Source organism: Ipomoea nil, unplaced genomic scaffold (genome assembly GCF_001879475.1).
Source record: "Ipomoea nil cultivar Tokyo-kokei standard unplaced genomic scaffold, Asagao_1.1 scaffold1936, whole genome shotgun sequence".
NCBI lineage: Eukaryota > Viridiplantae > Streptophyta > Magnoliopsida > Solanales > Convolvulaceae > Ipomoea > Ipomoea nil.
Window position 1 is genome coordinate 658,570 of NW_017618364.1, and position 14,155 is coordinate 672,724.

General features: G+C 45.0%; 1 protein-coding gene across 1 annotated transcript; it reads right to left on the reverse strand.

Moving 5' to 3' along the window:
• Nucleotides 1–12,008: 12,008 nt before the first annotated feature.
• On the reverse strand, nt 12,009–13,250 carry LOC109146664. The gene has a single exon (XM_019294316.1). The coding sequence runs from the start codon at nt 13,248–13,250 to the stop codon at nt 12,009–12,011; it is 1,242 nt and encodes a 413-aa protein (XP_019149861.1).
• Nucleotides 13,251–14,155: the final 905 nt, after the last annotated feature.

The following is a 14,155-nucleotide window of genomic DNA, read 5'->3' on the forward strand; positions in this document are numbered from 1 at the left end:
GTCTCTTATTCATCATACATATCGCATATCATCACACATCACATTTGATGGGGCATTGTGATAGAGGGTTCAATGAGTTATTGAGAATATGCCAAGGGGTCAAGATTTGGAAGTTTGGGTGAATGTCTGATAGAGTCAAAAAGTAGCTAGGTAGAATGTGATATTAGGGTGTCTTTTTTGTTTGTATAACATATTCAGTTTTATTTTATTATATTTATATTACATAAAATGTTTCACTCTACTCTAGCTTGGACATATATAAAATATGGGTAGTTTCCGTAACTGTATGTTTCACTGTACTCTAGCTTGGACATATATAAAATATGGGTAGTTTCTGTAACAGTCGCGGAAACTACCGGGCGTTTTTTTTCTCAGACCGTGACCGTTTTAGTTAGCAACGGTTGCAGATTCTTTTTGTCATTGCAAGTTTTTTTTTTTTTTTTTTTTTTTTTTTTTTTTTTTTTTAGAGTATACCACCCTTTTTGAACGGTCGCTAAAAGTCAGTCTTTTTTGTTCATTTTTATACTAGTGGATCATTTTCTTTGTATAAAAAATTGTTATTTATAATATTTTTTTATACTAGTGGATCATTTTCTTTGTATAAAAAATTGTTATTTATAATATTTTTTAAGTAATATATTTTTTAAGTAATTAGGTTCGACTCATTTTTAGTCATCAGTACATAGTAAGTATGTGAATAAGACAAAATGTTCTTCTACAAAGTAATACTTCAATAACTCACATAGTGACTAGGATGGTTTCCAAACAAAGTGGGTACCCTTGCCTTAGCTTATGGTGATAATTAATTTCCATAATTCATTTTGCATTCATCTGAGTTACAAGAACATGAAATAATTTTTTTTAAACAAAAATTATGTGCTCAATGATTCATGGTAGTGGTAAGATTCACAACTTTTCATTTGGCAAGGAAATTAAATAATACAACAAAACAATAATAAAAAATTAAGATAAATTAAATCCATTTTGATAAAAGTAATACAAGATATATGGGCAGATTATCAAAATAAACTAAATATTCAAATTCATTCAGACAATAATATACTTTAATTTCCCTTTGGCATTGGCTGTAAGTTTATCTTCTAATTCATTCTGAAAAATATGCTTTTCTTAACTCCGGTCCCATCCATCTTCTAATTCATTCGGAAAAATATACTCCCTCTTGGATAACATGCACAATAACCCTTCTCAAAAAATTTTCAAAAGGTGATGAATAGCCCGGAAGACCACATATCTCAAACTTTCTCCATACTTGTGTTCCACATGCATAAATTAAAATTAAAGGAGGCATATCCCCAGCTCCAATCAATAACACAATTTCTCCAATACTATTGGTTGTAAGGCTCACCGATCTAGCTTCACTAAGGATTTTAGCCTTTTCCAATGAAAGAGGAACCTCATGTTTGTCCCACCCCGGTTCCAATGATTTCTCCAAAGTACAAACAAATATTCGGGTCCTTTCTTTTACATCAATATAAATATAAGCTAGTTGACCATTTAAGTTCACCCATGATGAATGATATGTCTTTGGCAAAACACCTAAGTGTTGGAAAATATAGGGAAAAGGTATCATCCTAATTAAATTCTCCGTCTCAATATCAAATACAGCTATTTCTTGTTCATCCCTGCAATTTATCTTAAAATTTATCAAATAGATAATACCGTCAATTTGAACACTAGCAATGGGCTTGCAAGGGAGGAAGGAGCTATCTGTAGTCACCACCCTCCATGATTCATCAACCCCAAGAGTTAAAACCTTCAACACACCCTGGTTATAGAGGTAAGTATTATTACGGTATAATTCTGACTTCAAAACCTTGTACCTTTTCGACAGCGGATCAAAACCCAGGGCTGCACCAGAATACATTTTTGTCCACAGGTCCCCACACCCTGGCTCTGGCTCGATAAATGTGAAGGGAAGAGAAATATATTATCTTCTACTAAGGTCCAAGATAGTGGTCTCTCCACATATTCTGAACAGACAAAGCTTCCCATCTGCAAAGCTTGAACCAACCAGTCGTTTAAAAGGCTGCAATTCATCTGCTGAGCATTGGAGACTGCTGGGTCGGAGCCTTCCATGGCTCTCTTCAGTAGTGTAGCCCACAGTGTATAGATTTGTGGATTTGAACCAGAAGAGGATTCTAAACGCGAAATGCGGCTGAGGGATGAAAGAATGGAAGAATTTAGAAGTGCACCTGAAAGAGACTGCAGATTTGGGAGGAAGACAGATGAGAATTTTGAGAATTATCTCTTTGGGGAGAGAAGCTATGCAAGTAGCAGGGGTTGATGAACCTGAAGTAGCGTGGTCCATCTTCTTCAATTTTTTTGATCTTCTATCTGCAAATTCGATCAAGAATTTATGCTAATTAGGATTTTGTAACTTAAAAGCGGATTTGCGTAGCGGAAAAAACCGGCATGCAGTACGTACGTACCTCCACGGTGGCTGCGGCGGAGACGCGGCCGGACAGCGGCAACGGACTTAATTAGATCTCGAACCCTAGATAGTACTTATTCTTATGATGTTTATATATATTAGGATTCTATATTCATGACACACTAAAATTTATTCTCCATCTCATTATATTATTTGAAATATTATTATTTATTATTCATATCCTAACTATGCAATTGTTATGCCATGGACCGGGTCCACCTAGGTGGACCCAGGTCCAAAACACACGTCTGGAATATAATAATGGTGCCCTTAGTGGCACAGCAAATTATGCTGTGCAACCGTGTGCACCATTGGATTCATAATTTTTATATTATAGATTCATAATTTCTATATTATAAATGCATAATTATTGAACTCTATATTTACAATTATATAACTCTATGTTCATAATTTTCAATGTTCATATTCTCAATTGTTGAACTCTGTATTCACAAATCATTGAACTATATGCTCATATGATAATTATACAGTTTAAAAATTATGAATCCATAGTATAGAAATTATGAATTTATAGTATAGCAATTATGAATCTACAATTTAGAAATTATGAATCTACAGTATAAAAATTATGAATTTATAGTATAGAAATTATATATAGATCCAATTCCGTGTGCACCTTGCATGGTGCACACGGTTGCATAGCATAACGCTCCTAGTGGCACCATTTCCTCAGCCAATGATATATATATATATATATATATATATATATATATATATATATATATATATATATATATATATATATATATATATATATTGTGTGAATATGTAGTTCAAAATTTGTAAATATAGATTCAAAAATTGTGTTATACTGTTGACATAATTTGTGAATATATAGTTCAAAATTGTGAATATAGATTTCTGCAATTATGAATATGGAGTTTTGTATTTTTGTATATTGAGATCTAAAAGTGTGAATATTCAGTTCTAAAATTGTGAATATAGAGTTCTATAATTGTGAATATAGAGTAATTAAAAAATTGTGAATATAGAGTTCTGCATTTGTGAATATTGAGTTCTGTAATTTTGTATATTGAAATATAAAATTGTAAACGAATTCTAAACACAAACGGCAAGGAAGCAAACAATTTTTTAAAAAAGAAAATAAAAATTAAGACGACGTCGCCGTTTTAGACCCGGGTCTACAACATAATTTGCCCTAACTATGATTCTTTGCATCATATGCCGATCCGAACCCTAACCCAACGCTCCTAGGCCGACATCGGGGTCAGCCTTCTTGCCCTAGATTTGAGTTTCTTCGACCTAAAATTATTCAATCGGGTCCAATATATGCATTCATATATATATATATATATATATATATATATATATATATATATATATATATATATATATATATAGAATAAAGTTCAAATGCGGCGGAGTTTTCCCGTGTGGCCGTGTGGCGGAATTCCAGAATACACCAACAGTGTTAACAATATGCACCAACAGTGTAATAAAAACACACCCCAATGAAATGTAATAAAACATCACAAAATACACAACATACTCAAAAAAATACACCATATAACTCACCACCCCCAATGGTGTATTTCCGAACAGTGTATGGTGTTTTTACTCACACCTAATGGTGTGTGTTTGGTGATGCGGGGCTCTGTTTACTCTGTTTTGTGTGGTGTATTTTCCTAACGTTGATGGTGCATATTTGTTGAACTATTGGTGTTGCCGCACCGTAAGAAATCGCCGCACTGTAAGACACTGCCGCACCTGAACTCGCCTATATATATATATATATATATATATATATATATATATATATATATATATATATAAAAGTAAAATCCTCCTACACCATTTTTCCGTCCAAACTTTTTTACTCAATTACATATTTTATTTATTGGTAAAATAATTAATAAATCTTATTTGGTAAGCAAATATAAAATGGAAATTAATTAAAATCTGTTAAAGCTTATTTGGTAAGTAAATGTAAAATGGAAATTAATTAAAACCTATTAATTGCCAATATTGCATAATTGGTAAAACCATAACGATAACCTAATTTTAATTGGTAATATAATTCTATATACAAAAGCTTAAGGCAAGTGTATCAGTATCCAACTCTTGAGTTGTACCAACTTCAGACTATATATACATCATAAATATCGAATACAAACACTTGATATACACTAGGGTACTGATACGCTATTGTCTTCTCTCCATCATGGGTCTATTCATACTGCAACGTGATTTGTCAACCTTCAAAACAAGAAGCGCAAAGGTCAAAGTTGTACGCACGTACGTAGTGATGGAAAGAAGAGGGTCATCTGAAATCAAGAGTATAGAGGTTGTTTTCCATGATGTAGAGGTATATGCATTTAACACTTTTCTCCTTTTTTTCAGATTTCAAATTTGCATATATGAGATCTATAGAGGATGCGAAGTAAGTACATATTCAATCTATAGTTTTTTCTGTTAATTTTCTAATGTACAGTCTGAGTATCATTAAACTACTACACACTTATTATTCTTCATTGTAGGGTTAATCAACTAAGGTGTACGTTTTGGGAGGAACATGTGGCCAAAATTGAGTCATTCTTTCAATCAACTTCACTGATCTTGTGGTTGTTTTGCTACGATTTTGTGCGGTTAAACATGGTGTTAATAGTGAGTATAAGCCTTATTTTTAATGTTGGTACTACTATTTTTATATACATAGACACATACTAAGGGTTTTTATTTGATTTTAGATGGAGAGGTGAGACTTTGCAGCTCATACGATGTCACCCAAGTGTTGTTTAATCAAAACTCTATTGAGTTTATCAATTTTAGGGAAAGGTTTTTTTCTGATGGATAGCATACTAGGTCTAGGTCACATGGACCAGCCCAAGAAAGCGATTGGATCAAGAAAGTCCAAGAAAGATACACGAAACGGAGCAACCCAAGAGTTTGTCAAGGATTGGGCCGGTTATTCCTAATATAATTAGAATTGGACTCATTATTTCTAGTATAATAGAATTAGGTCTCATTATGTAACTAAGACTTCCAATATGAGGCAGTTTAGAATTCTTATTCCTTGTAGGGCTCTAGGCACGAAATATGTATAAATAGACCCCTCACATAGAGGAAAGGGGACAACTTTCTCGATTCACGAGCAATACTCTTCAATACAAAATTCCTATATTTTCTCCATATATTTCTCCTATATTTTTCCTACATTCTCGTTATTCTAACGGTAGTGTTGGCCTGCCGTTGACTGTCCAAAAGCCATAAAACTAACATTGGCGCCGTCTGTGGGGACCGATACGAAAAGTTTACGTTCGTCCCTCAAACCTAAAGCACACGATCGAAACCCTAATCATGGGGAGCACTCACCATAACACCCGCACTGGCTGGTCCGTTCGGGATCTGCGAGAAACCCTCAATTAGCCTACCTCTCGCATGTTGTCCGGTCGGTCAGTCCCCCCGAATGGAGTTGTCAACCTGGAAAGTCCACGAGAAGAGGGGACAATTCATCCGAGCACACGCTCACCGGTCGCTGGTGTCTCACAGACCCAACCGGTCGAACTTCCTCCCACTGTAGTGGAGGCCGCTGAGCACCTCCTGGGAGTCTTGCAGCGTGACTACATACTGAGAGGCGAGTCCCCACTGGACCCCCCTCGTGAATATCATTCGGACAGAACTAACAACAGGGATAGGTCGCTCGAGAGAACGCAGGGATCTGACCAATCCAGAGAACCTAGGACTTTCAAGCCAACGACCCCCCACCCCACGACTGGGACAGGACAACCCAACAGTTAAATGATCGCGACGGAAAACAAGGCTCAACCCTCAACGACGAGCGAGAGCCGCTCAAATGGCATTCTCCGCGCGCAAGAATCACAAGGGGGGGGGGGGGGTGAAAGAATGGACTATCACACCGGGCTTCGAGGACGAAGCCCCTTATAAGGGGGGGAGAGTGTAACACCCCGTGTTACGACCCCTAAAACCGATTAATCATTTGACCAATTGCCCAAAAGAAAGAATTAAATTACAATAATTATTTAGGAAAAAGGCCCACCATAGTCCGTGGGCCCTCTTCTCTAAACCCAACCCCTAGTCCTAAAAGGAATAGAGTTAGCAAGCCTATAGTATTTGGGCCCAAATTAGGACTCTTAGATATATAAATAGGGGACATAGGAGATACCTAGAACCCCCACCACAATAATCTCTCACCACACCAAGAATTCCAAGAATTCCCCTAGGAGAAATCAAGAAAGAAGAAAGCTTAAAGAAAGACCCTTTATAGCCAAGGAATTAATTAAGGCTAAGAGGTAACCCATGTCTCAACAAAACCTATTTTCATAGCTATGATTCCCCCTTAGGATTTCCCATATTATTGTGTGTTGATGATTCATTATATTGATAATTGGTGTTATGTTTCCATTGATGTTCTTGATGATCTTGACGATGATGGGTTCTTGATGAATATGTGGCGTTCTTGATGATTACACGATGTTCTTGATAATGGCATGATGTTCTTGATGTTTATGTGATATTCCTACCGAATCCTGATATTAGGAGAAGAATTGTGTTCTTGTCGATTTAAAAGTAATTAGAACCCTAGGTTGTATCGTGAAACTCGTATGTTGGTACTCTTGATGTATTGGGCGGGAATTCGCATGATTGGGTGTTAATTATGTTTAGAAAAGCATGTTAGGATATGTGTCGTATGTTTCTTGATTTCGATCCGTTAATTGTCTACGTGTTGTTGTCAATTGCGTTTGAAAGTGTCTAAGCATGGTTCCGGGTTCCACAAAGGTTCCCGGGGCGTTTTTGGTGAAAAAGAGTCAGTGGGGGGTAGGTGGGGGTAGGGAACCCGCCACCTACCCGCGGCCAAGAAGGGCAGCCGGCGGGCGGGCAGCTGCCCGCCGGGCACCCGCTGCCCGGAACAGCACACGCCGGTGGGCAGCCGGCGGGTGAACGCTCACCCACCGGCTACCCGCTGGAAAATACCCCAACCCGGGATTTCGGCTTCCCCGTTTGATGTTCCCCCGACCCCCGTGGTGTCCTAACGGACCCCTCATATCGTGCCTATGTCTAGTTTGATGTTCGGGTACCATTCGTAGGTCGAATGAGTCTTGTATATTGCATGCTAGTTGGATTGGTACCCCGTTGACCTAGGTATAAGAAGTATGAACCCCTTAGGAGTATTCTTAGTTGTGTATGACCACGCATAGGTTTCGTTATACGATGTCTCCCCCTTCACAGTGTGCTAATGTGGGCTGCAAGTACTTGCTATGTGTTATGTGTGCATGTACCTCAATTTGGTTGTGATCAAATTGGTTATACTGGCAGTTGGATGAGTTGAGAACCATCCCAACTGTTAACCAGGCTGGTAGAGACCGGTCAGGTATATAAAGATTATATAGGACTGAGGTCCACTATACGGGCAGTTGAATGGGTTGAGAACCATCCCAACTGTTAACCAAGCTGGTAGAGACCGGTCAGGTATATAAAGATTATATAGGACTGAGGTCCATTATACGGGCAGTTGAATGGGTTGAGAACCATCCCAACTGTTAACCTGGCTGGTAGAGACCGGTCAGGTATATAAATATTATATAGGACAGAGGTCCACTATACGGGCAGTTGAATGGGTTGAGAACCATCCCAACTGTTAACCAGGCTGGTAAAGACCTGTCAGGTATATAAATATTATATAGAGCTGCGGTTAATCGGTCGGTTGCGATTGACCCCTCCGTGTTGTGAGACGGGGCAGGGTGCTGCGGGGCCGTGTCAGAGCTATATGCGCTGACCCTCATGTATGGGCATGCGATTGGTCCTGTGGCGCCAACAAAGTGTGCTATGTGATGAGTTGAGAAGGATTGACGTTGTGACTGTTATGGAAACGTGACCATAGGATTCTTGCTAGTAGACTATACATGTTTAATTATGATTGTTGATTGTGATATCTGTAACTGTGCCCTATGTTGAAGAATTATATATACCTGGTTATGACTGTGAATTGTGTGTACCCCTATTTGTCGAGTCGGTTCCCTGATTTGAAAGCTAGAGTCTCTTAGAATATATCTTCATGCTTCGAAATGACTTTTCGTATATCTATGTATATATCTATATGTATTGTATTTCAACGCGTTGGAGTGGGTTACCAGCATCTCTCGCTGAACAGATATATTTGGCTTTCAGGCACAGAAGAATAAGTCACTGGAGCACGCTAGATCTGGGAGCGTAGAAGTAGATAGTTTCCCTTTCGGCCTGCGTGCCATGTTATGCATTTACTTTATTAAGGATATTAGTTAGTTAGCCTGTGCACCTGAGTTCTCTAGCTCAGGTGTGGCATAGCATCCCGTACTCTTTATGTTACGTTTTTGGGAATTAATGAGACTTCACCTTTATTTTATAAGTTTTAAATGTTTTGAAAATCTGGGGTGTTACAGCACTCGTTCCCCCCTGTTTCACGATTTTTTCCCCTTTTTTTTTTTTTAAGGGAGATAAAATGCATGAGAACCAACTTTGTAACAAAAAGGTCCTGCGCATAAGGTGTTCTGTAATATGCGATTTTATTCCGACTATTGCCGCTCACTAAGACATTATTAGGGGAGGGGAATGGTCCTCCTCCTAAAATAGCAACGCCAAGACCCACCTCTCACGTGGTAGGTCTACTGGTAAAATTTCAGCAGGTGCTCTGAGTTCCAGACCCTGGCTATCATCTTTTCTTTGGGAGTTTTGAGCTTGTAGCTGCCCGGGCGGACCACGGCTGCTATAATGTACGGGCCCTCCCAATTAGGGGCAAACTTTCCTCCGGCTTGGGGCTGGCTCGCTTCCCTTCTCCTGAGCACATAGTCACCTACTTGGAAATAGCGGGGTCGGACCCGCTTATCGTGGTATGCCTTGGTCTGCCTCTGGTAGTTTTCAGCACGAATCGCGGCTGCTTCGCGCCTGTCATCAATCATGTGGAGGTCAATTCTATGGTGCTCCTCGTTCATGTCAGGGTCGTAATCTTCCTCCCGCCTGGAAGGTATGACTACCTCCGCTGAAGCTCGGGCTTCGAAACCGTAGGCTAAGGAAAAAGGTGTTTCCCCAGTAACCCTCATTTTCCACCTGGCCATTTGCTTGAGGGTAGCATACTGCTACCCGGTTGTGAGTAATGTGCCATTCTGCACAGAACCCCTCGAACTCTTGCCCCTTGAATTGGCGTCCGTTGTCGGTGATGAGTTGCATCGGGACCCCAAAATGGCACAAAATATTTTTGTACACAAAGTGCTTGCAACGGGCACTAGTTATGGTTCCCAGTGGTTCCGCCTCTACCCACTTGGTGAAGTAGTCCACTGCTACTATGAGGTACTTCCTTTTTCCCGACCCCATGGGCAGAGCTCCCACTAGGTCCACTCCCCACCTGGAGAAGGGGATGACCGAGCTGATGGGGGTGTAGCTCGTGGCTGGCCGGCAGGGGGTGACTTTGAAGTGTTGGCAGGTCTCGCAACCCCGGGCATAGTTGGCGCACTCCTTGGCCATTTTGGGCCAAAAGTACCCCTGTAAGATGGCCCTCCGGGACATGGCGAAGGCCCCCTAGTGGGCTGAACAGGTCTCTTCGTGGATTTCTTCCATGACTGACTTGGCAGCGCAGCAAGGCGCCGTTATAGGACCTCTTGTAGAGTGTGTCCCCCATGACCACATACGTGGGGGCTCGCCGTTTCACCAGCTTGGCGTCAACCTCGTCGGGAGGTAGCGTTCCTGTCTTCTTGTACTCCTTGAGGTGGTCCAACCAGTAGGGAGGTCGGATTTGCACGGGTAAGATCGGGTAGGCGTCCAGGCTCGACCTTTTGAAATCTTCAATTCGGGCTATTTTTGAGATATATTCCGGGGCCCCTTGGGCGAGCTTGGATAACATGTCAGCATCTGTGTTCTGGTCTCTGCGTACCTGTAGGACCTCATAATTGATCAGCTGCCCCAGTAGCTGGAGCACCACGTCCCGGTACCTCCTCATTCTTTCATCACTTGCTTCAAATTCACCTGTGACCTGTCCCACCACGAGACTAGAGTCACATCGGATTTTGAGTTTTTCCACCCTCATATTTAGTGCGAGGCGGAGCCCTCCCAGGAGTGCTTCATACTCGGCCTCGTTGTTGGATAATTTGAACGCGAAGCGGAGGGTGTAGTAGGCCCGAAACCCCTCCGGTGTTATGAGGACGACTCCACCCCCGCAGCTTTTGGTGCTGGAGGACCCGTCCATTGAGAGGGTCCACCATTCCTCGTCTTCGTCCCTAACCCGCTCCGTTGCCTCCCGGGCAGTGCACTCGACTATAAAGTCAGCCAGCGCCTACCCCTTGATGGCGGGTCGGGGCTTGAACTGAATGTCGAACTGGCTCAGCCGCATGGCCCACCTGACCAGCCTGCTTGCCAACCCCGAAGCCCTTAGTACTGCGTCTAGCGGCTGGTTGGTGAGGACCTGCACAGGGTGGGCCTGGAAGTAGTGGTTCAGCATCTTTGTCGTCGCATCTACTGCAAAAATGGCCTTTTCCACGGGTGTGTACCTGATCTCTGCTCCCCGTAGAGCTCGGCTCGTGTAGTATACGGGCCGCTGGACCCCCTCGTCGTCCCGGACCAGCACGGAGCTGACCGCGGCCTGCGAGATGCCCAAGTACAGATATAGGACCTCCCCCTTAACGGGTTTGGCCAGGGGGGGAGCGACATCAGGTACGTCTTGAGGTCTTCGAACGCCTTCTGGCACTCCTCAGACCATTCGAAGCCCTTAGTCTTTTTTAGGACTCCAAAGAACGGCAAGGACTTCTAGGCCGACCTCGAAAGGAAACGGCCCAGGCTGCCAACCGCCCGTTGAGGCGTTGGACCTCACGGAGGGACCTCGGAGGTTCCATGTCCAGGATGGCCTTGACCTTGTCGGGGTTGGGCTCAATGCCCCTCTTCGAGACCATGTACCCCAAAAATTTCCCCCCTTGCACCCCGAAGGTGCACTTTTTGGGGTTCAACCGTAAATTGAAGCGTTGCATAATTGAAAATACCTCGGTAAGGTCATCTGTGTGGAGGTCGGCGTCGGTGCTCTTGACGATCATGTCGTCGACGTAGGCCTGGAGGTTGCGACCGAGGACCTGCTTGAACACCTTGGCCACCATCCGGGTGTAGGTGGCACCTGAATTTTTCAGTCTGAAAGCCATAACCTTGTAGCAATAGACCCCCTCTGGCGTGGTGAAGGCTGTCTTCTCCTCGTCAGCCTCCTCCATGAAAATTTGGTGGTACCCCTTGAACGCATCTAGGAAGCTCATAAGGGAACAACCTGCAGTCTCGTCCACCAGCTGATCGATGTTGGGGAGGGGAAAGGGGTCCATAGGGCAAGCCTTGTTGAGGTCGGTGTAGTCCACGCACATCCTCCAGGTGGGCGGCTTTGGGGCGAGGACTACGTTGGCCAGCCAGGTGGGGTATATGACCTCCCTAACATGACCAATCTCCAGCAGTGTGTCGACCTCCTTTTTGACGAACTCCCTCCTCTCGGCGGAGAAGTACCTTTTGCGCTACTGGATTGGCCTGACCGCGGGGTCGACGGCCAACTTGTGTGTGTTCACGTCTCAGCTGAGGCCCGGCATGTCCTCGGGACCCCATGCAAAGACCTCCTTGTAGCTCCCGGGAGGCCGACCCCTACCTTCACAACCCGGTCGGGTCGGCTGAGGTCGAGGATGACCTCTTCTGTCTCGACCACGGGCTCGGCCCGAGGTCGACCTACCTCCTCCCGAAACGCCTTCTCGGCGATGGTATGTACCTGGAGGTCCTTTTGACCAATCTGGCGGCACGCCTTCAAGTAGCAGCTGCGGCTTACCTTTTGGTCCCCCCGGGCGACCCCGACCCCAGCTGGTGTCGGGAACTTGAGGCACAGGTGTTCCATGGAAATTACGCACCTGAGGTCTTCTAGGGCGGGTCGACCGAGTATGATGTTGTGGGCGCAGTTGATTTTCACGACTGCGAACTTGACTTCCCACCTCCTGGTGTGAGGTGGCGTGCCTATCTCCACCTCCAAATTGATCGACCCCTCCGTTTCAATTGAGTCCCCCATGAACCCGGATAGGGGGGTCCGTATCGGCTCCAGTTGTCCTCTTGAGAGTCCCAGCTGGGTGAACGTGTCGTAGTACATGACGTTCACCGAGCTACCCGTGTCTACGAGTACCCGGTGCACTACCACGTTGTTGATGTCCAGCTTGACCACCAGGGCGTCTCGGTGGGGGAGGGGCCCATCTGGCAGGTCGGCGTCGGTGAACGTGATGGGCTCCCTCTTTGGTTTCTTCTCGTGGGGGGTACGTGTGACCTCCCCTACGTACAAGCTCCTCGCCCACCTCTTTCGCTCGGCTAGCGACTCCCCTCCCTCGGGCCCCCCAAAGATGACGTAGATGGCCCGTTTCTTCGGGGGCTGGGAGTCCTCCGTCGTCTTCTCCTCCTCATCGGAACTGTGGTCGTGGTGGTCCCTCTTGCGGGGAGGAGCCGAGATGGATGGCGCCTGGCCACCCCCCTTCCGCCATACATTGCTCTGCTTCTGGCCCTGGGCCTGTTCCTGCCCCTGGCCGGGCTTCTTAATGAATTGGCCGAGGTAGCCCATTTGGATGAGCTGCTCGATTTGTCTTTTTAGGAGGATGCATTCGTCTGTATCGTGTCCTTTCTGCCGGTGGAACCTATAGTACTTGTTGGGGTCCCCTTTCGCCGATATCTTCATGCACTCCTCCTTCGGGAATACCACGATTCCCTGGTCCTCCGCGTGCGCCAAGATAGTACCTACGGGATGTGTCAGCGGGGTGAGATAGCGTGTGGGGTTCATCCTGGGCCCCTCAGCGTACTCACGTCGGTGTGGTCGGGGCGCCTTGCGCTCCTCCAGAGGTGCCTTGTCTGTTCGACCTCTTCCTCCTTCCTGCTCCTTCTTCCTTTTCTCGGCAGCCTCGGCGTCAGCGTAGGTCCTTGGGGGTTACCTGATGAGGTCCTGGTGAAAAGCCCCCGACCTCAAGTTGTTCTGGAAAATTACCATGGCCGATTTCGCATCAAAGTCGGCGACCCCAATGACCTCTTTCGTCCACTTGCTGAGGGACTCGGCTAGTGATTCCGAGCTCCCCTGCTTCAAATCACACATGTCGGCAATTTGTTTCTTCCGTTGTATGCTGGTGGCGAAATGGGATAGGAACTGCCGGGTGAGGTCCGCAAAGGTGGAGATGGACCCCGCTGGGAGGGATCCGAACCAATCATGCGCCTGCCCGTCCAAGGTGCGAAGAACCCCCTACACAGGATGGTGTCCGTTGCCTCGGTGATCATCATGGCGGCTCTGTACCTAGTCAGGTGTGCCCGTGGGTCCGTGGCCCCCGAGTACGCTTTAATGGTGAGAAAGCGAAAATCTCGAGGTAAGGGCTCCTCCATGATGGCGTTTGCGAACGGGGAGGACAACACATCCTGGGGCTCTGGAGATCCGTCCCTCTCGTCGACCTTTTTTTGGAGCTCGTCCATCCTCCTCCGCAACTGCTCGACCTCTGCTCGATGGGAGCTCGGAGCTCTACCATTCCGTTTCCCCTGATCGTTCGACCCGGGAGGCCTGTGCACGCCAAGGTGGGACTCGGGTCCCCCGTCCTGGTGACCTCCGGGTGGCTGATTGTCGTCGTGCCTGCCTGCGGGAGCAGGATTCTACTGGTGGAGGCTCATTAGCGGCAGGCCTCGGGCCGAACCTCTCTCGGGCTGGCA